Below are 27,220 nucleotides of genomic sequence, written 5' to 3'. Positions count from 1 at the left end.
TTCATGGTCTGGTAATCAAAAAGTTTCAGCAAAAATAGTTTCCTTGATCCTAATTAACACTGGGATTTGATGTTTTAATTTATATACTTTTAAAGGTCCTCGAAAATTTCCCCTTGCTCAAACTGAATCGCTTCTGATGAAAATGCGTTCAGTGGCAAATGATGAGCTTCATGTGATGATGCAGCGGAGAATGAGCCAGGAGAGCCCTAGCCAAGCAACTGAAACGGAACTTGCACAGAGACTACAGAGGCTCACTGTTTTAGCAGTCAACAGGATTATTTATCAAGGTAAGACTATAGGATTAGTTTGTTTTTCCTCAGATTTTAAAATGAAAGAGAAGTAATCTAAGAGGAAACTGGTTAGTTTTCAGATGTTTAAGCAGCATTATTTTTCAGTTCTTAACATCCATATTATTAAGAGTTTCTTATTTGGAACTGATAAGTCTTGAATAAAAGTCCACTTTCAATGTGTTCAATGCTAGCCCAGATTGGCCAATTTAAAACCATATGGCACTTCCAGTATGATCTTTTGAGATCGTTGTAGATTCACATGCAGTTAAGAAATAATACAGAGAGAGACCCTGTATACCCTTTACCCAGTTTCCCCCATGAATCTTGCAGAACTGTAGTATATCACCACCAGGTGAGTAACATCGATACAGTCAGCAACATTTCCAGCACCACAAGGATCTCTCACATTGCCCTTTTCTTAGCTACACCCACTTTCCTCACCCACTTTCCTCTCACCCCCAGCCCCTCAGCCCCATAACCGCTAATCTGTCCTCCATTTGTATATTTTTGTTTCATCAAGAATGTTATATAAATGGAAGCATACAGTATGTAGCCTTTTGGAATTAGTTTTTTCACTCAGTGTAATACTCTGGAGAGTCATTCTGGTTGTTGCATATATCAATAGTTCCTTTTTTTTTTTTGCTGAGTAATATTTGTGGTATGGATATATGAATCTGGGTTGTTTCCAGTTTTTGGCTATTACAAATAAAGCTTCTGTAAGCATTTATGTGCAGGTTTTGTGAGAATATAAGTCTTTATTTTTCTGGAGTAAGTCCCCAGGAGCACAGTTACTGGGTCATACGGTAATTACATGTGTAGTTTTTTAAGAAACTGCCAGACTTTTCCAGAGTGGCGGTAATTTTACATTCCCATCAACAGGGTATGAGTGGTCCAAGTTTTTTCACATCCTTACCTAGTGTTTGTTGTTGTCACTATTTTTTATTGTAGCCATTGTGACAGATGTGTAGTGATATCTCATTGTGGTTTTAATTTGCATTTCTATATTGGCTAATGAATATATATGTACATACTTAAAATGTAATACTTAGAGCAGCCACTAAAAAAAAGCTATTCAAAGAAATGCACTCCAAAACACTATAAATAATGTTCTCACCACACACACAAAAAAATGGTAACTATGTGAGGTGATAGATATGTTAACTACCTTGATTATGGTGATTATTTGACAATGTATTCATATATCAAAACACCTTAATTATATACCATTTCTATTTGTCAGTTATATTCCAATAAAGCTGAAGATTGTTTTTTAAAAAACACCATAGATAAGTCAAAATGGAATTCTAAAAAAATGTTCAGGTAACCCCAGGAAGACAGGAAAAAGAAACTGGTAATTGTTAATCACTAGAAAAACATGATAACTCAAGTTATTTTTTTAGCTTTTTTTACTTTTCTCTCTTTTTTTTTTTCGAGATGGGTTCTCAGTCTGTCACCAAGGCTAGTGGTATGATCTCAGCTCACTGCAACCTCTACCTCCTGGGCTCAAGCAATCCTCCCATCTCAGCCTCCTGAGTAGCTGGGACTACAGGTGTGCACCCCATGCCTGGCTAATTTTTGTATTTTTTTGTAGAGATGGGATTCCACCATGTTGCCCAGGCTGATCTCAAACTTCTTGACTCAGGTGATCTGTGTGCTTTCACCTCCCACAGTGTGGGGATTACAGGCGTGAGCCATCGTCGCCAGCATTTTTTTTTTAACTTTTCTAATGTACATTCTGTGCAACAGACTCCCAGACTAAACTCTGAAATTGAAGCATGATTATCACATATACAGCATGTAAATGGATAGCACATGCAGAGAAACAGCTCTGTAGATCCACTCATGTAAATATGACATGATCTTTATGTTTGATTTGTATAATAATCTCATGGTCTTAATCATTTTGCAGTTTAACTTAGCTTCATTAGTCAATTAAATATTTAATTTGGAATTGTATGACATGCATTTTCAAATTTCTATGTTATTTTATGTGAATTCACTTTCTACTACATTGTATCTACTACATCGAATACACCTGATACACATTTAAATTGTGATAATTAGTAATTAAATACAATATTTTTACCAGTATTATTACTATTTATAATGGCTAGATAGCAGTGATATGACTAATTTTGTATTCTTTTTTTCAATTCAAAGAATTTAATTCAGACATTATTGACATTTTGAGAACTCCAGAAAATGTAACTCAAAGCAAGACCTCAGTTTTCCAGACCGAAATTTCTGAGGAAAATACTCATCATGAACAGTCTTCTGTTTTCAATCCATTTCAGAAAGAAATTTTTACATATCTGGTAGAAGGATTCAAAGTATCTATTGTAAGTAAATTAATTACATGGGAAATGTTCATTCACACGAAGGAAATAGAAGTTTTATGTTGACTGTATTATACATTTTCAAAATCGTATTTCTTTGTGCTCTTTCAGAGAGCTTTTTAAAACTCGGACAACTTGAATTTTCAATTATAGAATAATATATATTGCTAATTCACCCTTTCCAAAATGACTCAACTCATGCAGCATTGCTTCTTAAGCCTGTAACCCTAGAAGACATTTTCTAGTGTTGTTTAGTAAGATCAGCATCAGAAAAGAGTAGATCATCATCATTGATGACTACTATGAGAGTTTACATGAACTGTTTGTTTTTAAAGTACTGTATTTATGGCTACTTACTCTCATTTTTCTGAATTATTATGAATTTTAGATCTTGGCCTAAGTGTATCTAACAGCTTTAAGATTATATAGAGAATACTGATAAGTGTCAGGGTTCATTTATTATCATCTCACTTGGGTTTCTGTGGGTGACTTACAGTTGTCACAATGGAACGAATCAGTCAGTTTACTCCAGAGATAGCAAAAGCCAATCTAATTCTAGCAGAACTCACAAATCATGACATGCCAATCTCTAAATCTAAACTAGATTTTGGTGTTTTAGCTCTGAACAGAAAAACCAAGTACGGTTTCACTTATAACTCAGTCACTCAAACAGGGCTCTTAGGACTAGACGTAATTAGAGAGGAGCTGTTTCTAAAACTCAGAATGAATTCTGAATGTACTGCTTCCAGTTTTAAACCAGATACAGGTGATTTGATCAGCATTTGGCTAGGCTTAGTGGGACCATAGTTAAAACAATTGGTTAATTGTTAGGGAATAGTCTATGGTAAACCCATAAAGTAGTTTCCCCTTATCTTCGGGGGATACATTCCAGGACCCCTGGTGAATGCCTGACACCACAGATGGTACTGAAACCTGTATATACTATGTTTTTTTACATACATACATACCTATGATAAAGTCTAATTTATGAATTAAGCATAGTAAGAGATTACCAATAATAATAAAACAGAAGAGTTATAACAATATACTTTAATAAAAGTTATGTAAATGTAGTCTCTCTCTTTTTAAAATGAGTAAATATCTTATTATACAGTACTTAACTATTTTCAGACCATGGTTGACTGTGGAAAGCAAAACTACAGGTAAGGGGGTACTGCTATATGCGGTGCTTAATTTGTGACTATTATACTCAATAATATAGCACAATTCAAGTCTTTATTATTAATCCTTTCTCTTTTTTATTGCAAAATCAGTGTAGGTTTATTTATCATTGTTCTTTGATCCTTTTTTTAATTTATAATTTTTGAGCCTTTGGTAATTTTTTCATGGCTTAGAACTTTAGCTTCTTTATCCATCTCTTGTTTTAAACTGTGGTAAGATATACATAACATAAAATTTACCATTTTAACCATTTTTAAGGATACAATTCAGTGGCACTAAGTATATTCATATTGTTGTGCAGCCATTGCCACCATCCATCTCTAGGAACTTTTTTTTTTTCTGAGATGGAGTCTCAGTCTGTCTCCCCAGCTGGAGTGCAGTGGCCCAGTCTCGGCTCACTGCAGCCTCCACCTCCCAGGTTCAAGCGATTCTCGTACCTCACCCTCCCAAGTAGCTGGGATTACAGGCACCCGCCACCACACCCAGCTAATTTTTGTATTTTTAGTAGAGACAGGGTTTTACCATGTTGTCCAGGCTGATCTTGAACTCCTGACTTCAGGTGATCCACCTGCCTCGGCCTCCCAAAGTGCTGGAATTACAGGTGTGAGCCACCACACCCAGCCGGAACTTTTTAATTATCCCAAATGAAACTCTGTACCCAATGAATAATAACTTTTACCACCCCTTTCCCCATTACCCAGTAATCACTATTCTACTTTCTGTCTGTGTGAGTTTGACTGTTCTAGATATCTCATACAAATAGAAGCCTACAATATTTGTCCTTTTGTATATGGCTTATTTTATTTAGCATAATGTCCTCAAGGGTCATCCATGTTGTAGCATGTGTCAGAATTTCCTTCCTCTTTAAGGATGAATAATATTCCATTGTATGTATATACCACATTTTGTTTGTCTGTTCATCCACTGATGGACGTTCAGACTGTTTCCACCTTTTGGCTATTTTGAGTGATGCTGCTATGAACGTTGTATGCCCATCTCTTTTAAACTCCTATGTGTATGGATATGTATATCTCTTTCTAATTTTGACTATTAAAACCAATCTGGAATAAAACATGTTCCATAGTCTTCTTTAGGGCTGTGTTGAGGCTAGCATGGTATTGCTTAAGCAGTCTGATCCTAGTTCGTTCCTATCTTGATTGATTTTAGGGTTCAAGTAAAGCCAGTGGTTCCAAGCAGCAATGGACTAAAATTCTGTGGTCTTGTAAGGAGACCTTCCGAATGCAGCTTGGGAGACTACTAGTGCATATTTTGTCGCCAGCCCACACTGCACAAGAGAGAAAGCAAATTTTTGAAATAGTTCATGAACCAAATCATCAGGAAATACTACGAGACTGTCTGAGCCCATCCCTACAAGTAAGTATCTCAGCTTTGATAAGATAAGTAAAACGTTTGGTGAAATATAAAGTCTGAATAAAACAAGAACTGAAATTAAACTGAATGTTCATGCCTAATTTATAAATATAATTTTCTTACCAAGCAATTTTAACCTAAGGTCTTTCCTCAGGTGCTTTTACACAGGCTCAATTTAACCTTGTGTTTATTTCCCAATCTTTTTTCTAGTGCCTAAATTAAGAAGTTCTGTTTCAGAGTTTCTGTCAGATACTTTGTAATGTGTTAATACATCTTGAAGTGTTTTATTTAAGGTTTGTTTGGAGGCTTTTTAAAAAAGTGTTATATTACCTGTGAAACATCTATATTGAATAGCTCAAACAACAGTATGTATAACATATCTCAAAACTATATGTGGTCAGTTAAAATAGAAAAAAATTATTAATCATTTGGAATAATCAAACCCAAAATACCTAAAAGAATTTCAGAGTGTATAAAGTTTATCACTTCAAGAGTGGTAGTTGGAAAGTTTAAAAGGTACATTAAACCATATTGGAGGGCTGTTTAACAGTTTCTTATAAAATTAAACATACATTTAACTTATGGCCATGTTACTCCATTTTTAGATATTTACCTGAAAGAGAAATTAAAACACATGTTCATAAAAAGGCTTGTTTATCTATGGCAGCCTTTTTTCATAATGGCCAAAAACTGCAAATACTCAAATGCTTATCAACAGAAGAATGTACAAACACATTGTGATTTCTGTATACCTGTAGAGAGAAATCTGTATAGACTATTCTACAGCACTGTATAGACTATTATACAGCTCTAAAAAGGAACAGACTACTGGTACACCTACCATTATGGGTGAATCTCAGAAACATTGAGTGGGGAAAGGGACAGCCAAACACAAAGGAGTACAATCTGTGATTCTATTCATCTGAAGGAACAAGCAAAACCAAGATATGACAATAGAATTCAGGACAGTAGTTGTCTCTGTGGAAGGGGGATGGTGAGAAAGGGAATTGACTACAAAGAGGTTTAAGGGAACTTTTTGGGGTGATAAAAATTAGATCCTAGGCCGGGCGCGGTGGCTCACGCTTGTAATCCCAGCACTTTGGGAGGCCGAGGCGGGCGGATCACGAGGTCAGGAGATCGAGACCACGGTGAAACCCCGTCTCTACTAAAAATACAAAAAAATTAGCCGGGCGTAGTGGCGGGCGCCTGTAGTCCCCGCTACTCGGAGAGGCTGAGGCAGGAGAATGGCGTGAACCCGGGAGGCGGAGCTTGCAGTGAGCCGAGAGGGCGCCACTGCACTCCAGCCTGGGCGACAGAGCGAGACTCTGTCTCAAAAAAAAAAAAAAAAAAAAAAAAAAAAAAAAAAAAAAATTAGATCCTATTTTGAGTAGTGGTTAAATGGATGTATGCAATTGTCAAAACTCATAGAAACACTTAATATATGTATGCTTCATTATCTGTAAGTTATACCTCAATAGAGATGAGAGAGGATATATTAAAAAGGATAGATATCCCCTTTAATACATGGAAAACTCATATCATGTTAGGAGTCAAAACTATCTGGAAGGGATACTTTTAGGTGCTTTTTCCAGTATTAAGACACTTTCAAGTACACTGAGGGTACTGTCTTCCTTTTCCCAAGACAGAAGCATATTTAGCCTGTATTTTCCTTCTGTGGAGAATTTGAAATGGTGTTTTTTTCTTTCCTTTATACTCAGCAAAGTTGCTATCCATCAAAATTCAACTGTGGTGTTAACAGTCCACTTTCTCTCATACCATCTTCCCTTCCCCACTACTTTATGTCTGTCAGTGGTATCATTATTGAATTTCAGCTTGAAATTTTTAACTGTGGTTGTCATTGACTTTTTCTTCTCTCTCAATCCATTTCATCACCAAGGCCAGTTGTTTATTCACCCATGAAGACTGAGGATATTATCTTTAACCTAATAGTTTTAGCAGCCACTGGTGATAATTGCCAAGATCCACTTTTTCATTAAAGAGTTACAAAGTAGTGATTTCTCTAAGTCTCTTATTCCATCAGCATCTATGAGCTCTGACTTTCCTATAGGGAAGAACTTTCCCTTGTCAACTATTTGACTACCTTTTTTTTTTTTTCTATTTTTTTTCACTGTTCAAGGTTTATTGTGGGTTTTAGTGGAACACTTGGATAGTTGGTTGCATTGTTTATATGTAGATCTCTTTACATAATATGGTAATGTACACTACTGAGATATATAGTTCACAAAATAAGATCCTTTGGAACAATTATGCACCATACATGCAATATTGGATTTATACAATGGAACCAGGATGTGTCTGATTGGGAAAAAATGTTGGACTAGACATGTTCAGTGAAGGAGCCAGGAAGTTATTTATATAACATACAGTAAACATCCATCTGGCTCAAGGGCCAACTGCAGCATGTGCAGCATTGGCGGTGGTGCCTTAGAGGTGGCAGAACTGTTTCACACAAACCAGTTTAGGACTACACAAGATTAGTACCATCCATCCTAGAGAATGGTACTACAGGATATAGCTACCTGTAGGATATAGTACCTACAGAATATAGCTGTAGGATTTTACAAACCATTCCTATTTCTAACTTTAGGAATTGATGTTTTTCCCAGTCCATCTTAACATCACTGTTTTAATCACAGATCAGATAAAAAGGACAATATGCACAACCTCCAACTAAAATCCTATTGTAGCCTAGACAGTGAAATGGTATGACATCAGAAGACTTTAAAATTGCAGCTCCTTTTGTATCCCCCAAAGTGGATCTGCACTCTTCTTCAAATGGGCCCCTTCCTCAGGAGTCAGAGTCACCTTCACATGGTCTGAGATTCCATTCTCTCCCAAGATGCACGGAACGATAAGGAAGACATCATCCTTTATTCCACCAATCATGGTGGAAATTGGGTGCACCCGCCTAAGCTTCTTCATTATACTTTCTGCCAAATCTGCCACAGAGAGTCCAGTGGCCCAGGATATGTAGCCTTTGAGTTTGATCACCTGGTAAGCACTCTCAACCACCTGCTTGTAAACCTCTTTCCACTGTTCCTTATCTATATCAGTCCCTAAATCTGGGTGCACAGTCTTGAGGGAGACACCAGTAACATTTGCTCTACTCCATATAGGCACACTAGAATCTCCATGTTCCCCAAGGACTCACCCATGACAGCTTAATGTGTGAACTCCCAGCCTTTCCCCCATTGGGTAACGGAATTGGGCTGAGTCCAGATTGCAACCACTTCCAATAACATGGTTTTTGGGTAAGCCATTATCTTCCAAGCCACTATAGGTCAAAGATATCCACTGGATTTGAAACAGTAAGCAACTTGCAGTTCGAGCTGTATTTTACAACATTAGGAATGATTAATTTAAAGATGTTCACATGACACTGGACCAAATTAAGATGGCTTTCTCCCTCTTGCTCATGTGCCTCAGCCGTGATAATGACCAGCTTGGAGTTTACAGTTACAGTATAGTCTTTGCCAGAGATAATCTTTGGTGTTCTAAGGAAAAGGCTGCCATGTTGGAGATCCATCATCTCGCCCTTCAATTTGTCTTCCATGACATCAACAAGAGCAAGTTCACCTACCAAGTCCTTCATTAAGATACCGATGGCACAGGCCATGCCAAGAGCACCAACCCCAACAACTGTAATCTTATTCTGGGGGATCTGTTCTTCCTTTAGAAGATTATGAATAAGCTGATCCTTGAGAGTATCATTGAGAGTATACTTGAGAGTATATTGGACTTGGAAACAAAAGGAATTGGGAATGCACGTCCGGCAGGCGTCGGGGCACGCGGCAATGAGATCCAGACTCGTCGGCAGCGGCTCCAGCACCTTGGCTACCTTTAAATACAGTCAGTCAAGGAAAAGCAGGATAAATGCTGTTTCCTTCCCTGTTTATTAATTTTTAGAATGATGAATTCATGCCCCTAGTGGCCTCTAATTTTTGTATTTGTTTTTATTTTTGGAGTGTCATTAGGAGCTCAGGTATTTTAAAATAAATGTTATGTGTTTTAGTCTATTGCAGTCATTATTCAGTTTGATATTAAAATTAACACCTCTGTAGATTCAAGTTGTTGTGTCGACATGGCCTTTTTCATTTTAACAAGTTAATATGATTAAACTTCCTTGTTTTCTGGCACAGAAGAATGTCCTAGGCCCACCTTATGCAATTCCTTCCCCAAACCTAGAACCCAACTTCCCTCCCAAGAAGCCCTTATATCCTTTTAAGAAGATGATAGTATTTAGAGACTACAAATCTAAGGACTAAGTATGTTTATTTCTACTGGGTTGTCATTTCTTCTCAGGCTTTTTTAGTGGACAAAGCTAGGAAATACGTATTTTTTTAGAAAGACAAGTCATGAGTTTATACTGATACTTTCACTTTTTCTTGGATTTTTTTAGTTGTATTTCTTACTAATGCTGATATCTTGATTCCTAACACTAACATAATCACTTATTTGCTTTGTCTTTCTACATATATAACATTTTCAAAATAAGATGACCAACGTGATCACTAATAACAATCCTTCTGAGTGCAGTTGAAGATGTCTTTGTGGTTCTTTTTGTTCTTAGCATACTATTATGGTTATACAGTGAAAATACTGTATTATAAAAGCACTTAAAATAGTTTTCTTTATTTGGTCAGGCTGCCAACTTCAACCAGTTAGGTAGGTAGGTAGGCTTTTTTTTTTCCAGTTTGTTTTATAGTTTTTTGGGATTCCTTTGGGTTTTTGTTTTTGCTTAATTTTGTTTTTAATCATGTGAAATGTCTACATTGTTCTAAAAACAACATTGTGAAACAGCACATTCAGAGAGGTTCTAGCTTTTATCCCTTTCCTCCGCTCTTATTCTTTCCCTCTCTGTGTAGGTAACTTACTTTTTTTTTCTGTTGAAGATACAAGCAAATTTACGTATACATGTATTTACACATGTAAATATTCTCTCCCCTACTTCATAACACAAAGAAAGATAGCAAAGTATACACACTCTTCTGCACCTTACTTTCTTCACTTAGTATATCCTAGAGATCATTATTAGATAGTAGTATAGAGTGATCTTCTTTATGCCTTTTCACAGCTGCATACATTTAATTTGTATTTCATTTGGAATGTGCCTGGGTTTTTTAAGCCCCAGACTTCTTTTCTGCCATCACAACTTGATTCTGATTAACCCTCCAGCCTGCTGACCCTCTTCTTTTCAAGATAATCGTATCGTTGTGTCTTGCAACCTCTTCACATCCTGTTTATTTTTCTGTCATGCTGTTTTATTCATATTGTCCACCAGCACAGAACACCTCTCTCTCCTTTGTCTATCTATATCCCCATTCTATCCATTCATTTGGCCATGACCCAGATTACTCTATACCTTCTTCAAAACCTTTCTCCCTTTCTGTAGTCCACTCAGAACTCTTCCTTCTTAGAACCTTCTTTGAAAAGAAATATTTTACATATTTTAGCACTTTATTATTTTCTGAGGATTCATCTTTAACAGATTCAATTCCTTAAATCAGTTTTTTAAGGGCTGAAAATAAGATTTTTTTGTTATCTATTCCCAGTGACACCTTTTATAGTCCCTGAAATGATAATCAGTAAGTGATCAGAGGGTATTAAAATGAGATATTAGAAACAACTTCAGTGTTTAAGAAAATGATGTGTTTCTTTAGATAGTCACAATGAATAAAAACATTTCTGATAGTTTTTCAAGATAATTTTTGAATGTCATTGAATACTAAACTGAAATATTTTTAAAGTTATATCAAGAACATTACCTTTAAGACACACTTAGGAAAGTCTTTTAGTCATTTACCATTTTTATTTATTTGCCAACTCTTTGGGCCTTTTACTCACAGAGCTTCTGTTCATTTTTCTCTTTTGGTCAGGTAGCAGCTGTCTGACTAATTTAAAATGTTGCATTAAAATGAGCTGTACTATTTTCACCATTGCATATGTTCATCTTTTGCTTTTGGGAAATGACACGATGTGATTCAGCATGTTAATTTAAATATCACCCAAAATGTAATCATTTCCAGATCCATTTGCTGACATTTAATACTATTCACAGTTTAAAATGTCATAAAACTAAATACAGTGATATTTGTGTCAATGCTGATTTTTAAAGTAAAATATATATGTTTAACTTGTTGGCAAAATTATTGTTTAAATAATACATACTGTACATAGTAGAATCAGGTGTAATATCTACAGCATGTAAGGGCCACTTAAAAAATCATGAATGAACATTTGGTTTAGGTTTGTGCTGCAAAGGACAATTGTCATTATCTTAAGTAACACTGTAAATTTAGGTTTTAGGGCCTGTTAATAAAACATTGGCTAAAACAACTCTTCCATGGATATATACATAGAATTGTCTGCGTAGGGTTTGAGAGTTTTTCACCTTTTGTTCTAGGGAGTAGTGAATGCTTACAAGCTAAAGATAGGTTTTAGTTCTAGAAATTTCACCAAAGGAAGAAGAGTAAATAAGTTTTAAGGTCTAAAGGAAGCTTTCCTTTCTAGTTCAGTTTTTCTGTGAGAAAAACTAAAAATTATCTTCCTTTATCCCAGTTCCTTTCCTGTATTCCTTTGGCAAGTTCTTTCCAAAATTCTTTCCCCAAAAGCTAGCTGGCTAGTTTGCTTGCTTTTTAAAATATATTTTATAAGAAAAAATTTCAAACATACAGAGACTAGAAAGAATAATGTAATAAATACCATGGAACCATCACCTGGATTTAACAATTGTTACTATTTTTATTATACTGACATCATTTCTTCTTTTTCTGAACTATTTTAACATATATATAGAAATTATGATATTTTACCTCAATTCTTTTTTTAAAATATTTTCCTATGTAACATAACATTATTACATCTAACAAAATTAGCATTATTCCTCTGTCATCAAATACTCAGTGCATAATCAGATTTCTGTACTTATCCTCAGAATGTCTTTTGTAGGTGCTTTATTCAAATCAGATGCAACCAAATAAATCTAGCAATATAATTTAATTACTACTAAGTAATTTAAATGTAAGAATTAAAATTCTAAATGACTAAAAAAATTATTACTTTTTTTAAAGCATGGAGCCAAGTTAGTTTTGTATTTGTCAGAGTTGATACATAATCACCAAGATGAATTGACTGAAGAAGAGCTAGACACAGCAGAACTGCTTATGAATGCTTTGAAGTTATGTGGTCACAAGTGCATCCCTCCTAGTGCATCAACAAAAGCAGACCTTATTAAAATGATCAAAGAGGTGAGTCAATGAAACCATAGTACTTTCTTAGGAGATTCCATCATAGGTAAAGAATGATTGACACTACTTTTTCAAGAGCAGAGTATCATTGATGATGAACTTGAAATGATTATTTTATTTTATTTTTCCTATATAATGTATTGCTTTTTTCTATGTGAGAAAAAATAGGCTTATTTTAAGGAGCATTTTGTTCTCTGTGGTCATCAGTATCCATTATCAGTAGCCTTCAGTGAAGGAAAGATTTTTAAAGTGACAAGCAAGCTGAAGCATACCTTGAGTTAGAGGTTCTTTAATGAAAAAGCAGAGTAAGGAGGCAAGCAACTATGTAAACTCATCAGGTTTAGCAACCCTGGTTAACCATTCTACTCTAACTTATGTGACCTAAATTATATAGACACAGAATTATAACATTATAACATAGTTTAGATGGTTCATTTATTTTAATATTCTGGTCTCTTAGGGACAATTGTTTTTCCTTTGTTAACTGGGTTTTAAAATTAGTTTGTTGGGCTCTGTGCTAATGTTAGGTGAGAAATAATAAATTTTATATAGTATATTATTATCTAAATCTTTTAGGAACAAAAGAAATATGAAACTGAAGAAGGAGTGAATAAAGCTGCTTGGCAGAAAACAGTTAACAATAATCAACAAAGGTAAGATTTTATATGTTCCAAAGGCATGTATTTTAGGAATCCATTAGATTTCACATATACTTTTAGTTTTAAAGTATCATGTTCTGATAAATACGTTCCATGTATGCTTAACTATGGACAATCTTATTATTTGTTTAGTCTCTTTCAGCGTCTGGATTCAAAATCAAAGGATATATCTAAAATAGCTGCAGATATCACCCAGGCAGTGTCTCTCTCCCAAGGAATTGAGAGAAAAAAGGTGATCCAGCATATCAGAGGAATGTATAAAGTAGATTTGAGTGCCAGCAGACATTGGCAGGAACTTATTCAGCAACTGACACATGATAGGTAAGCTGCGGGAGGTCAGTTAAAATTGACTTCCATGAAGATTTAAGATATTGATGTTAAACTGAATTTATATTCCAGAATTCAGACTCATAAAATCATTTCATTAAACAATTTTTTGTTTAATCATTTGTGATTTTTTTCATCTTAAAGAATAATCATATGAGTTTTTTTTTTTAATTCTTGAGGAAGAAAAGTAATGAGAGGGGGCAGTAGCTCATCTAGATAGTAAAATTGGCTTAATTTTAAAATATGGTCTTTGTAAAAGAACAGAGAAATCACTGAAACAGGATGGTTGAGAAAAATATATTTTTCTAACTAATTTAAAATATGTATTACAAATAACAAAAAGAGGGAAATTAAGGTATTATTCTCTAAATTTAGTTAAGATAACTTATTCATATGACTTTGATGTACTAAAATACACTGAACATTAGACACTAAAGTAAATTCCATATGGATAAAATAATTACTCAAAAAGTTTATAAAGTAGAAGATAATAGGATATTTGTCAACTCTTTGAAGGATAGATGACTTTCTAAGCTCAAATGCAATAGAAGAAACTGCAAATAAATCAATGGATTTTAACCTTAATTTTTTCCAGTGTATTTAACAACCATGACAACAACAAAAAAGCCTGGAAATATATTTTCAGCAAATAAAGAATTATTTTTATTGTTTGAAAAACTTACACAGATTCTAAAGTAAAATATTATGATCCCAGAAGTTTGAATGAGCAAAAGGCATGAACACATTCCTCACATAAGACAAATGAATTACCAAACACATGGGAAAATACTCAATATTGCTAGAGGCTAATTTGGTTTTCTGGAACCTCTAGATACCACATTTTACTTTTTATGTTAACAAAAATTTTGGCTGCCAATATTCACAGCAGGATATTAGCTGTCCTTTCTCAGAACTTTGGTGGCATTGTACATTTTGACAATATGTATTAATCATCCTAAAAACATTTTACTTCTAGCTTCAGTTATCCTGTTTTAGTGATTCTATCCTAAGGAAAATATTCAAAATATGGAAGGCAGGCCGGGCACAGTGGCTCACACCTGTAGTCTAGTACTTTGGGAGGCTGAGGTGGGAGGATCACTTGAGCCCGGGAGTTCAAGGCTACAGTGAGCTATGAACATGCCACTGCACTCTGGCCTGGGCAACAGAGTGAGACCCTGTCAAAAAAGAAAAAGAAAAAGAAAGTAAACATAAAAGTTTTCATCTCTGCATTATTTATGCTAGTGAATGAATTAGAAACAAGTTATTTATTAACAGTACTATGGTTAAATACATTACAATGCATCTACCTCTGTATTGGGCAGCCATTCAAAATGATGAGATAAAGATGATACTGTTTCAGTAAAATAAGGCAAGTTATAGAAAAATGATCATAATGATCATAACTACAAATTAAAAACAGATGCACGTTTTAAAAAAAAAGGACAACCACTATCAGTATTTTGGTATGTGTAGGGTATGAATAAGGGTATTTTTTCTCTTATTTATTTCTAAAAATGCATTTAATATGTTTTTCCTGTCTTATTTCATCTAAGATAAAATTTATTTTATTATTTTTTTTTGAGACGGAGTCTCGCTCTGTCGCCCAGGCTGGAGTGCAGTGGCGCAATCTCCGCTCACTGCAAGCTCCGCCTCCCGGGTTCACACCATTCTCCTGCCTCAGCCTCTCCGAGTAGCTGGGACTACAGGCACCCACCACCACGCCCGGCTAATTTTCTTTTTGTATTTTTAGTAGAGACGGGGTTTCACTGTGGTCTCGATCTCCTGACCTCGTGATCCGCCCGCCTCGGCCTCCCAAAGTGCTGGGATTACAAGCGTGAGCCACCGTGCCCAGCCAGATAAAATTTATTTGAAAATCTTTTTAAAAACGTGATTCATACCACAGAAAGAAACTGATTTTATTTCTTTCATTAGAGAGTAGGCAAAATGAGGCCAGGTGAGGTGGCTCATGCCTGTAATCTCAACACTTTGGGAGGCCCAGGTGGGTGGATCACTTGAGGCTAGGAGTTTGAGACAAGCCTGGCTGACATGATGAAACCCCATCTGTACTAAAAAAATACAAAAATTAGCCAGGTATGGTGGGAGCCTGTAATCCCAGCTACCTGGGAGGCTGAGGAAGGAGAATCACTTGAGCTGGGGAGGCAGAAGTTATAGTGAGCCAAGATCGTGCCGCTGCACTCCAGCCTGGGCGACACAGCCAGACTCCGTCTCAAAAAAAAAAAGAAAAATTAGGCAAAATGGGAAATGTAAAAAATTAATTTGGAAAAAAAAAATTTACCTAACCATATTAAATCCAGCATGTTATATTATGTTGCTAAAGTGTTCATAGTAGTCATTACATATCTTTTAAAAAATTTAATAGTTGAAAGAAACTGGAAGCAGAGCTTGCCTTCAGGCGAGGAACTGGGAGACTGAGATTCAGGAGCAAAAAGACACTTAGATTTTATTATTTGTACTTGTATATGCATTCCCTGATCAAATATATAAACATTTGGAGTTTTTAAATTAACGGATCAGTTGTGACTTACTTATTCAATCTCTATAATGATTTTTTTTATAGCTACAAGTCCTGGATGGTCACTTAAAACACCTTTTAATCTTTTTACTTGCAGAGCAGTATGGTATGACCCCATCTACTATCCAACCTCATGGCAGTTGGATCCCACAGAAGGGCCAAATCGAGAGAGGAGACGTTTACAGAGATGTTATTTAACTATTCCAAATAAGTATCTCCTTAGGGATAGACAAAAATCAGAAGGTAATAGTGGCTTCTTGACTCAACATGTAAACATAGCAGAGAACTGTGGTCATTAGATAAAGATAATATTTACTTTTCTCCTCAACAGATGTTGTCAAACCACCACTCTCTTACCTATTTGAAGACAAAACTCATTCTTCTTTCTCTTCTACTGTCAAAGACAAAGCTGCAAGTGAATCTATAAGGTAATTTTGAATCAATAGACCTTCACTCTTTCATGAATATACAACAGCTTATTGTAGTGTTTATGTAATATTTATTTTATATAATGCCATCATTTTCAGAAAAATCCTAAACAGGAAAGGCTCAAGGGAGGACAAGGTTATATGGCCAAAATCCAAAAGGAAATGACATTTCTGATAGCAAGGGTTCATGGGATTTCAGTCATCATGTTCTGGCCCTTGTTAGTATACATACACACACACAAACACACACGCACACACACACACATATATATGTATACACACACACATATTTTGTAATTGACTGTTTAACATCTCTATCTATTAATATAGATAGAGCTGCTGGTGGTATCATCAAGAGGCAATATAATGTAGTGATTAAAGACTCAGATTCCAGTTCCTGCTCTTACTAGCTCTTTAATCTTAGGCAAGTTACCTAACCCCTCTGTCTCAGTTACCTCATCTATTAAATGAAGAAATAATAATAGGTATCATAGCATTGTTGAGTATTAAGTATGTTATTATATATTAACTATTGATAGTATTATCATTGCAGTTATTGTGGTTGTTATTATACCCATTTCATAGATGAAAAACAGAGACACAAAGAAGATAATTGGCTGAGAACACAAAGGAACTTTCTGATTCCAAATCCTGTGTTTTTCCTAGAATACTAGGCTTTTTTAAAAATGTATTTGATAAATTACCTTCATAATAATGTAAATAATACAATAATGGTACATAACAAATAAATAATACAAAAATAAATAGAGCACACACAAAAAATGTATTTGAAGTATCAGAGGCGTGAAACAATGTTTGCTTGTTTACTAGAAAATATAAAATATTGATATCTCTTTTAAATAACTTAATTTCTATATTCTGTCTAAGGTTATAGGGATTATTAGCTTTTTCTGGGCATTTCAGTTATTTCTTTTCTAATAGAATGCTAAAAAAGGAGCTAATATTTTCATGTGGGTTTCGACAAGATACCTCATGCTATTGGAACTCTATCTAGTCTGCTTTGCAGAAATCTTTTACTAGGTAAAATAAAGCATATACTCCCTGAAATTAGTCAAAACATTTAGTCATAGTAATTTTAAATATGTTTTGACAGAGTAAATCGAAGATGTATCAGTGTTGCACCATCTAGAGAGACAGCTGGTGAATTGTTACTAGGTAAGTCAAATTTTGAAGAATTTTGCACATATTCACCCGGCCTTATTTTATTCTTAGATTATTTAAAGTGTTTTTTGACAACATGCCATTAAATTGGATAAACTTTCTGTAGTATCATATAGGCTAATTTGCCTTAACATTATATGTAATTGCATATGACTCATGAATGTGAAGAAATGATATCTTGTGTTCTGAAAAGCATGTGAATAGCATTTTAGTTTTTATAAAATTGTTTCTTCATGAATATGCAATTTTATATTTAACCATTTCTTTTATTATATGCCAATTTAGATTTTTTAAAGTGAAAAATTATTGATATACTTACCTACTATTTTATCAGATATAACTGTCCATAAAAAATATGTCTACTTTAAGATTGTCCATAATTTATATTCTCTATTGTGCTTCTGAGAGAAAGGCCAAGATTGTTAGTCCGTGGATACCTATATAGTTATATTTGTTTGGAAATTTTATTCTCAAAATATGAAGGAAAACAATTATACCACTTGATCTCTGTTCCCTTAAAGAACCAATCTGTATGCTGTAGGCTAGGTTCTCAAAGTGTGAGAACCCTGAATCAGTAGCATCAGCATCTCATGGGAGCTTCTTAGAATTGCACATTCTCACGCCTCAGTCCAGACTTGATGAATCTGAAATTCTGAGGGTGGGGCCCAGTCTATGTTCTGATGAGCCCTCCAGTGATTTGATGTACCTTCAAATTTGAGAATGAATGTTGTAAGCTACAGCCTCCAAGGTCCAAGATATGGAGCTTCAAGCCTGCTGGGACTGAGCCCCACCATCACAAGGATGGAGATAGTACCTTTCTCTGAGCTAGCCATGCCACTACTTCAAGGTCCACTCAGTACTCAAGGGTGATGAGCATGCAGGGGGCAGAACCTCAGAGAAGTTCCCAACATTTTAAAATGCAATGTAGGGACATGGGTTAGCAACAGCCAGCCTATGAAACAGGAAAATGTTGGAGGCTATGTTTAGGGCCTACTCTACCCTATTGAGTATCTCAGTCTGCAAAATAATTAAGGATTTCTCTTTTGCTAGATAATTTGGCTTACCACTTGACTTTAATTAGTGTGTAACAAAATAAAGCAAATCGATATGCTAGTAATGTAAGAATAATGGTAATAATAAATAGCCAACATTTATTTAGCACTGAGCACATATGCATTTTGCATATATTCTAATTTAATTCCCATAGTAGCTCTGTGAAATAGAGCTCCCTGCAATCTTTTTTTTTTTTAATAAAGAAATTAAGACACAAAGAGGTAAAGCAACTTGCCCAAGACTTCATGGATACTATTCAAAAATATTTATTGAGTGCCAGGAACTGTGTCAAGGTAGTGAGATTCAAATTCAGACCAAAGGACTCCGGAGACCATGCATTAAACCATGAATGGTAGTGTGCACATACATTTTAAAACCCTTATATCCAATTACTTTCTGCAGGTAAATGTGGAATGTATTTTGTGGAAGATAATGCTTCTGATACAATTGAAAGTTCGGTGAGTAGAGGCTTAAGTCTGTATTTACATAAATCTAGACAGATTCCAAAAATGTATCAATTCAGTATAACTAGAGAGAAGGAAGAACTATTAGATTTCATTCTTTGTCACTCTATGTATAGATTGGTCTGAGTTCCAAACATTTTTTTAAATATAATTTTAAAAAGAAGACTGTACCATCTCCTCTGGCTTATGGCCCAAGTCTCATAGTAGTTAATATAAGACATATTCTAAATGCTCCTATTATATCAATTTATGTTCATTCCTTCTTATTACTGTCCTCCATTGCAACAAATATCTACTCCTTGCCACTCCCAGTTCACTATCAAGTACCTTTGCCTTCAGAAAGAAAGGAAAAATATTAAATAATTGAATAACTTAAGTAATTCTGATATTCACATAGCTTAATAATGATAATTGTTATTCTAGACAGACTGATAATCGGAAAATAAAGACATATTTTTTGTATAATAAAGCTTTTTATTTGAATTATCTTTTATGCCATTAAAATATTTTTTGAGATTCCTGTAATAGGAGAAATAAGCTTTTTGTTTCAGAAAAGTTCTAAAGCCAGGAATTCCTAAGGATATACTAAATGAGATTATGTGTGGTTTAATTATTAATATATATTTTATTTTAGATAAATTAGGCTGGGCGCAGTGGCTCATGCCTGTAATCCCAGCACTTTGGGAAGCTGAGGCGAGTGGATCACCTGAGGTCAGGAGTTCGAGACCAGCCTGGCCAACATGGTGAAACCCCGTCTCTACTAAAAATACAAAAAAATTAGCCAGTTGTGGTGGTGGCGCCTATAATCCCAGCTACTTGGGAGGCTGAGGCAGGAGAATCGCTTGAACCCGGGAGGTGGAGGTTACAGTGAGCCGAGATCACACCACTGCACTCCAGCCTGGGCAACAGAGCGAGACTCTGTCTCAAAAAAAAAAAAAAAAGAAAGAAAGTAATGAGTGAAAACATGAAGTTTGGTTATAAAATAAATAATGTAAAAAAAAGTCATGAACGTGTTTAAAGTAGTCAGAAATATGAACAGCATTCTTTTCTCATTTATATAGCAATTACCACAGGGTTTGTCCCAGATAGTAAAATATAGTTATGTTATTTTTCAAGATGTATCCTTTTATCAGCCAAGGAATTTAATAGTTGATGTATGGACAACTTTTTTGTATGTCCAAAAGATGAGTTTTTCCCCTTAAAAATTCTACTCAATTTGTGTTTAACTCCATTTGACATGAGGTGACAGAAGAGTCTGAGTCCACCTGTCGAATATGTTGGTTTATTTTCAGTGCTTGAGGATACATTCACAAATACTTGGTCTGGGAAGACACCATTTAATTTTAAGTCAACTTGCATGCTATAAATGTGTTTCATATTTAAATAAAGAGGAAAATTTTTTTTAAAAATCTAAAAATGCCCTTGCTTCTTAATAGATTGAACGATCCTTCTTTCCTATGTACTTTTGTAATGTTGGTTCTTCTTACATAACATTTGGTATCTTGCGTTGTGTGTGCAAATGTGTATACAAATATTTCATGCCCCCTTTTTGACCCGTACAGATTTATTTCATGCAGAGCACTTAGCAGAGTACCTTGTGCATAGATGGTTAATTAATATATGTTGAATGAATGTTGAAACTAAACAAAGGAAGAATTCAGTTTTAAGTATGAAAATATTACATTTTCATTAAGACATTTTATTTTATTCATAATGTATTCCCTGCCTCTACTTATAAAAATTATTTTGGACCAAGAACAATAGTAAAACACACAGAGTAGGATAATTTGAATCTAAGAAAAAAAATTAAGGTTTTGGAAAGATAAAGAGCCTGGGATAAAATAGTTCTTGGCAATTGAGTCCTAAATTTGCTCTGAGCTTCCTGTTAGTCAACTCAGAAGAGTAAGTAAATGCAATTTTTTAAAAAGGAAAAAAACTGATTAAAAAAAAAGAAAACTAGGATGCAGGTTGATTTGAGGAGATAAATTCTAGCTAGTTTTAAACTTTAGTAGAAACTTTTCATTATTTCTCTATTAAAAGCATTAAATAACATAATTTATGTTTTTAGTTACAATTTACAAAAGATTTAGATGCATTTTTTTTAAGTTTTTCTTGATTTTGTACTTTGGGAGGGACCTAGTGATAGTAGGATGTGTAGGCCCTGTGGTCCCTACTTCTTCATTTCAGAATGTGGGGGTTTGTCTGAGTACACTAGGATTAATACTCTCAAGCAGATTCAACCTTCCAGTGATTCTTTTCTCATCTTCTTTTCTTCTGTTGACCACCGGGCAGGGAAATGTGTTGGTATGTGTTGGTATGTGTTGATCTGTCAATTTGGTATGTGTTGATCTGTCAGCTTACATTTAGTGAGTGGGGCTTTATTTGCAGGAATGCCCCATTAGTTCCAGGAATGCTCCTCCAGAGACTCTGCTTTCCCTTTGCTGGATGACTTGGAAGCATGAGAACTGTTTCACAGCTCGGGCATTTCCAGGCCATCCAGACGTGGATTTAACCTAAATCTGTATGATGGCAGGCCCACAGTTATGAATTCTCAGAGAGAGACTTTTTTTCTATGCTCTAGGCTCCAGGCCAAAAGAGACAAGCTTGCGTCCTGGTTAATCCTCTTTATTTTTATTTTTATTTTTTTTATTTTTTTTAAGACAGAGTCTCACTCTGTCACCTAGGCTGGAGTGCAGTGGCGTGATCTCATCTCACCAAAACCTCTGCCTCCTGGGTTCAAGTGATTCTCCTGCCTCAGCCTCCCGAGTAGCTGGAACTACAGGTGCCTGCCACCACTCCCGACTAATTTTTGTATTTTTAGTAGAGATGGGGTTTCACCATGTTGGCCAAGCTGGTCTTGAACTCCTGACCTCAAGTGATCTGCCTGCCTCCGCCTCCCAAAGTGCTGGGATTACAGGCATGAGCCACCGCACCCGGCCTATTCCCCTTTATTGATGGGCACATTTGTTTGTCTAATCTTTCATTAGGAACAAATCCCTTCCTAGGTTTTAGCTTTCTGAAGCAATCTCAATTCCACACCCTGATTCTAGGGGCCCAGGGCCTCATCTTCTGTCCTCAAGTTGCTGTGAACCTACGTCAATTCGTTTCTGAAACTGGGGTATGTGCATACATGCATGCGTATGCAGACACATACAACAGAGCAACCAGAGTATCACTCCCTGCTTAGTGCTGATTTTCCAGTTCCTCTACATTTTTTACTTCTGGGGATATCATTTCCCTTGTTTTATTGCAAGCTCAGCTATGTATTTAAAAGGATATTTGCTTAGTAAAAGAAGCCAACCTGAAAAGGCTATATACTGTATGATTCAAACTATATGACATTTTGGAAAAGGCAAAACTATAGAGACAGTAAACAAATTAGTGGTTGCCAGAGGTTGGGGAGAGGAAAGGAGGGATGAGTAGGTGGAGTACCGAGGGTTTTTGCATGATATTGTGCTGGTAGATACATGTCATTATACATTTGTCAAAACCCATGGAATGTACAACACAAAGAGTGAATATAAACTGTGGACTTTAGGTAAGAAAAATTGTAGCAATATTGGTTCATCAATTGTAATTAATGTCCCACACCAAATGCAAGCTTTAATAATAGAGAAACTGTGAGGGCAGGGCCAAGGGAGGGGAGGATACATGAGAATTCTGTATTATCTGCTCAATTTTCTGTAAACCTAAAACTAGTCTAAAAAATAAAGCCTATTAATTTTTTTTTTATTTCTAAATTTTATCAATCATTTTGAGGCGTTTTGCATTGGGAGAGTTTTCAGGTAATCTTATCTGCCATCTGCCACAAAAAGATTTTGTTTTATTTTGATGCTTTTTAAAATCTAAAATTAAAATAATTATTTATATTTCTGGTAAAACAAATACTTTTGCCTATTTCTTTGTCTTAGAGCCTTCAGGGAGAGTTGGAACCAGCATCATTTTCCTGGACATATGAAGAAATTAAAGAAGTTCACAAGCGTTGGTGGCAATTGAGAGATAATGCTGTAGAAATCTTTCTAACAAATGGCAGAACACTCCTGTTGGCATTTGATAACACCAAGGTAAATTCACCCTTATTAATTGATATATATTGTTTAAGTGCTCATGGGCCAGTGAAACTATACTCACACTGATTACATGAAGGTTTACTGAAATCGAATAAAAATTGCCATGTTTCTTAGTCCTATTTAAAGTGAAGCCTTTGTTATGTGAGGATTGTCTTTGACCTCCAAAATGAGGTAAATTCTGATTCACCAAAATGACTGAAAGGAGTAATTTAAACTTGCTCAGTGCTGTAGCAGAGTCCATCTTTGACAAACTCTCTTGACCTCTAATCTCTTCGGCCACGATTTCTCTGCTCTCCTTTATAGAAAAACTGTTGGGGAAAGTTGCATATGCTTGCTGCCTCCAGTTTTCTTTTGAAATGCTTCAGACAGACTTTCTTCTTCTCACCACTCTCGTCAGGGTCATCGGTAACCTCTATATTGCTAAACCTGTAATGTCGTAATCTTTCTTTGTCCCCATTTTACTTGACCTATTGGCAGCGTTTGACCCAGCTGATTTTTCTCTCCTTAAATAAAACCTTCCTCCCTGGGCTTCTGGGTTACCATTTTCTCTTAGTTCTTATACCTTACCAGCCATTGCTTCTCAGTCTTGGTTGCAGACGCCTCCTTGGTGTGTTGCAGGGCTCCTTCCTCAGACCTCTTCTCTTCTCATCCAGTCTTATGACTTTAAAATACCATCTGTATTCTAACAACTTACACATTTGTGTCACTACCCAAACCTCTCCCCTGAATGTCACACTCACATATTTAACTTCCAACTGGTGTCTCCATTTAGAAGTCACTAATTGGCATCTCAAACTTAACCTGTACAAAACTGAACTTCTAATCTTCCTCCCAAAATTTCCTTCCAGTTTTCTCTATCTCAGTAAATGACAACTCCATCTTTCCAATGCCCAGGCCAAAACTCTTGAGATTATCCAAGACTCTTGTTCTTCTCTCATACCCTGCATACACTCTATTAATAGGTTTTGTTGGCTCTGTCCTCAGAATACATCAAGAGTCTGACTGCTTCCACTGCTACCATCCTGGTTTAAGCCACTGTCATTTCTTGCCAGAATCATTTACAGTAGCCTCCTAACTGGCCTTCCTGCATCCATACTGTTTCTAAAATCAAATAAAAATTGCCATATTTCTTAGTCCTAATTAAAGTAAAGCCTTGGTTATATGATGATCATTTTTGACCTCCAAAATTGTGTTAAATTCTGATTCCCCAAAATGACTGAAACGAAGTAGTTTAAACTTGCTCAGGGCCGGGCACAGTGGCTCATGCCTGTAATCCCAGCATTTTGGGAGGCGGAGGCAGGCAGATCATGAGGTCAGGAGTTCAAGACCAGCCTGGCCAACATGGTGAAACCCCGTCTCTACTAAAAATACAAAAATTAGCGGGCCATGGTGGCACATGCCTGTAGTCCCAGCTACTTGGGAGGCTGAGGCAGGAGAATCATTTGAACCTGGGAGGCAGAGGTTGCAGTGAGCCAAGATCATGCCATTACACTCCAGCCTGGGCAACAGAGTGAGACTCCATCTAAAAAAAAAAAAAAAAAAAAAAACTTGCTCGGTGCTGTAGTGACTTTCAGCTACAATGACTTTGACAAACCCTTTCTTGACCTCCAGTCCCTTCACTACCATTTCTCTGCCCTCCTCTATAGAAAGCCCCTTAGCCCCACTTCAGATTGTTCTCAACACAGCAGCTAAAGTATGTTGGATCATATCTTTTCTCTGCTCAGAATCCTTCAATCACTTTCATGTCACATTCAGTTAAAGGTAACATCCTTCCAATAACCTGATAAAGCCCTGGTTAATCTCGTACCTTGTTACCTCTCTGACATCATTGTCTGCCATTCTATCCCTCACTCTGTCTACTCCATCCATGCCTTGAATGTCAGGCACACCAGTGCCTCGGGGACTTTGCATTCACTGTTGCCTGGAATGTTTTTCTCCTTAGAAATCCAAATGATTTGCTTTGTCACTTTTTCAAGTTTCCTGATCAAATATCTTCTTATCAGAGAGGCCCTCCCTGACTCTATAAAATAGCCACCCCTCCCTCTCCACCAAGCATCTTACCTCCTTCACTTTGGTCTGTTTTTCTCTATAGGATGTATTAGCATCCAGCATTTTCTGCCTCTCCCCAGTAGAATGCCAAGTCTTTGCTTTGTTAAGTCCCAGTTCTTCAGAATTTTGAACACTACTGGTATGTAGGTATTCAATTCATATTTGTTGAATAAATGAATGCCTCCTTTTCCTTCCAGGGCTTGGCTTATAGTCTGTCATAAATTCCCTTCCGTGGACCTTAGCGCCAACAATTGGCAACCTTCAGATTTAGGCTACAGGCTTAGGATGTTCTATTCTTTGTGGTTTTGCCTATTCCATAACTACCAGTACATTTCCTCATTAAGTTCACTCTCTTATTATCCATATCTGTGGCTCTTCTTCCTATGTCTGAAGCATATACCTGCTTAGAATGGGTATTTCATATCTGTTTTTAGCAAAGCTCATCTTGTCTGTTTTTTTCATTTATTAGCAATCGTTATTTAATTGCTTTAAAAGAACCAATACCCCTTTTCTGTGACAAAACTATTGTGAATCTCTAAAAAAAGTTTATATATGTTTTCAATCAGTAGTGAAAATCAAATATCCTATTTACATAGGATACTTTATTTAATTCTTATGAGAGAAATATTATCACTGCCATATTATAGACATGGTAACTGTAGCACAGAAGGTTAGCAGGAAAATAGACCAGATCTGTCCAATTCAGAAGAACGTGCTGTTTCTACTACACCATATTGCATTTATTTAGAAGAAAACTCTTCTTTATTCCTTATTTTTTTTCTTTTAGTATCTGTGTCTTAAGTGACTTTTCTATACAAACTTTTTCTTAGAAGTTTTTTATTAACATATTTCTCCAGCAGTGAAGCATAGTGGTGAAGAGCCCAGCCTCTGGAGGATGACCTGGACTTGAATCTCAGTTCTCTACCCATTAATGTTACTGAGAAAAAAATATTTTTTTGGAGGACATGAGATTTGTAACATGTCTATAATGTCATGGGTTCTTTGGAGAAAAGTGCCAATAAGACTAAAAATAATATCTGGGTTTTTTTTTTCTCCTTCCCTTTTAGGTTCGTGATGATGTATACCACAATATACTCACAAATAACCTCCCTAATCTTCTGGAATATGGCAACATCACCGCTCTGATAAATTTATGGTATACTGGGCAAATTACTAATTTTGAATATTTGACTCACTTAAACAAACATGCTGGCCGATCCTTCAATGATCTCATGCAGTATCCTGTGTTCCCATTTATACTTGCTGACTACGTTAGTGAGACACTTGACCTCAATGATCCGTTGATATACAGGTAAGTTAAAAGAATCATCACCCTTAGGGTTCATCCATCCATATGTTGTATTTCTTTATTAAAGTTTTCGTTATGAAAAATTTCAAACATGCACAAAATAGAAGAATTATATAAGAACCCAAATACCTATCACCCCGGTTCAACAATTGTGAATTATGAAGATTTTTGCCAAACTTACATTATCTTTTTTTCTTATTTAAGGCAAATCACAGACATCTTGTTATGTCACTTCTTTGTTCTACAGTATGCATCTCTTTAAAAAATAGAACATCTCAACCACAGTGCTATTATCACGTGTAAGAAAACTGCAATAATTCCATGATACCATGTAATATCTAGTCCATTTCCAAATGTCCCCTGATTCTCTCAAAGATAGCTTTTTATAGTTGGTTGTCTTGAATCAGGTCCATTGCCATATTTGGTTGCTATATCTCTGAACATATACCTAGAATAGCGTTTTTTTTTTTGAGACAGAGTCTCGCTCTGTTACCAGGCTGGAGCGCAGTAGCGCAATCTCGGCTCACTCTGCAACCTCTGCCTCCCGGGTTCAAGTGATTCTCCTGCCTCAGCCTCCGAGTAGCTGGGACTGCCGGCGCGTGCCACCACGCCCAAATAATTTTTGTATTTTTAGTAGAGACGGGGTTTCACCATGTTGGCCAGGATGGTCTCAATCTCTTGACCTTGTGATCCACCCGC

At 35.9% G+C, this 27,220-nt stretch overlaps 1 protein-coding gene and 1 pseudogene across 4 annotated transcripts in view; one reads left to right on the top strand and one right to left on the bottom strand.

Annotated features, from left to right (window-relative positions):
- The window catches only part of LYST (lysosomal trafficking regulator), a 227,792-nt gene that overhangs the window by 142,322 nt on the left and 58,250 nt on the right, over positions 1 to 27,220 (top strand). For all 4 annotated transcript variants that reach the window (XM_055235072.2, XM_055235071.2, XM_055235074.2 and 1 more), the window contains exons 29-40: positions 96 to 287; positions 2,451 to 2,629; positions 4,976 to 5,182; positions 12,271 to 12,447; positions 13,024 to 13,100; positions 13,239 to 13,427; positions 16,064 to 16,209; positions 16,298 to 16,394; positions 17,509 to 17,570; positions 19,032 to 19,087; positions 23,005 to 23,157; positions 26,280 to 26,524. In XM_055235072.2, the coding sequence (XP_055091047.1) occupies positions 96 to 287; positions 2,451 to 2,629; positions 4,976 to 5,182; positions 12,271 to 12,447; positions 13,024 to 13,100; positions 13,239 to 13,427; positions 16,064 to 16,209; positions 16,298 to 16,394; positions 17,509 to 17,570; positions 19,032 to 19,087; positions 23,005 to 23,157; positions 26,280 to 26,524 (1,780 nt within the window). The remainder of the gene's footprint in view (positions 1 to 95; positions 288 to 2,450; positions 2,630 to 4,975; positions 5,183 to 12,270; positions 12,448 to 13,023; positions 13,101 to 13,238; positions 13,428 to 16,063; positions 16,210 to 16,297; positions 16,395 to 17,508; positions 17,571 to 19,031; positions 19,088 to 23,004; positions 23,158 to 26,279; positions 26,525 to 27,220) is intronic.
- On the bottom strand, positions 7,815 to 8,903 carry LOC129458800 (L-lactate dehydrogenase A chain-like; annotated as a pseudogene).

This window comes from Symphalangus syndactylus, chromosome 19 (assembly GCF_028878055.3).
Source record: "Symphalangus syndactylus isolate Jambi chromosome 19, NHGRI_mSymSyn1-v2.1_pri, whole genome shotgun sequence".
Classification (NCBI taxonomy): Eukaryota; Metazoa; Chordata; class Mammalia; order Primates; family Hylobatidae; genus Symphalangus; species Symphalangus syndactylus.
This window is presented reverse-complemented; position numbering and strand designations above follow the sequence as displayed.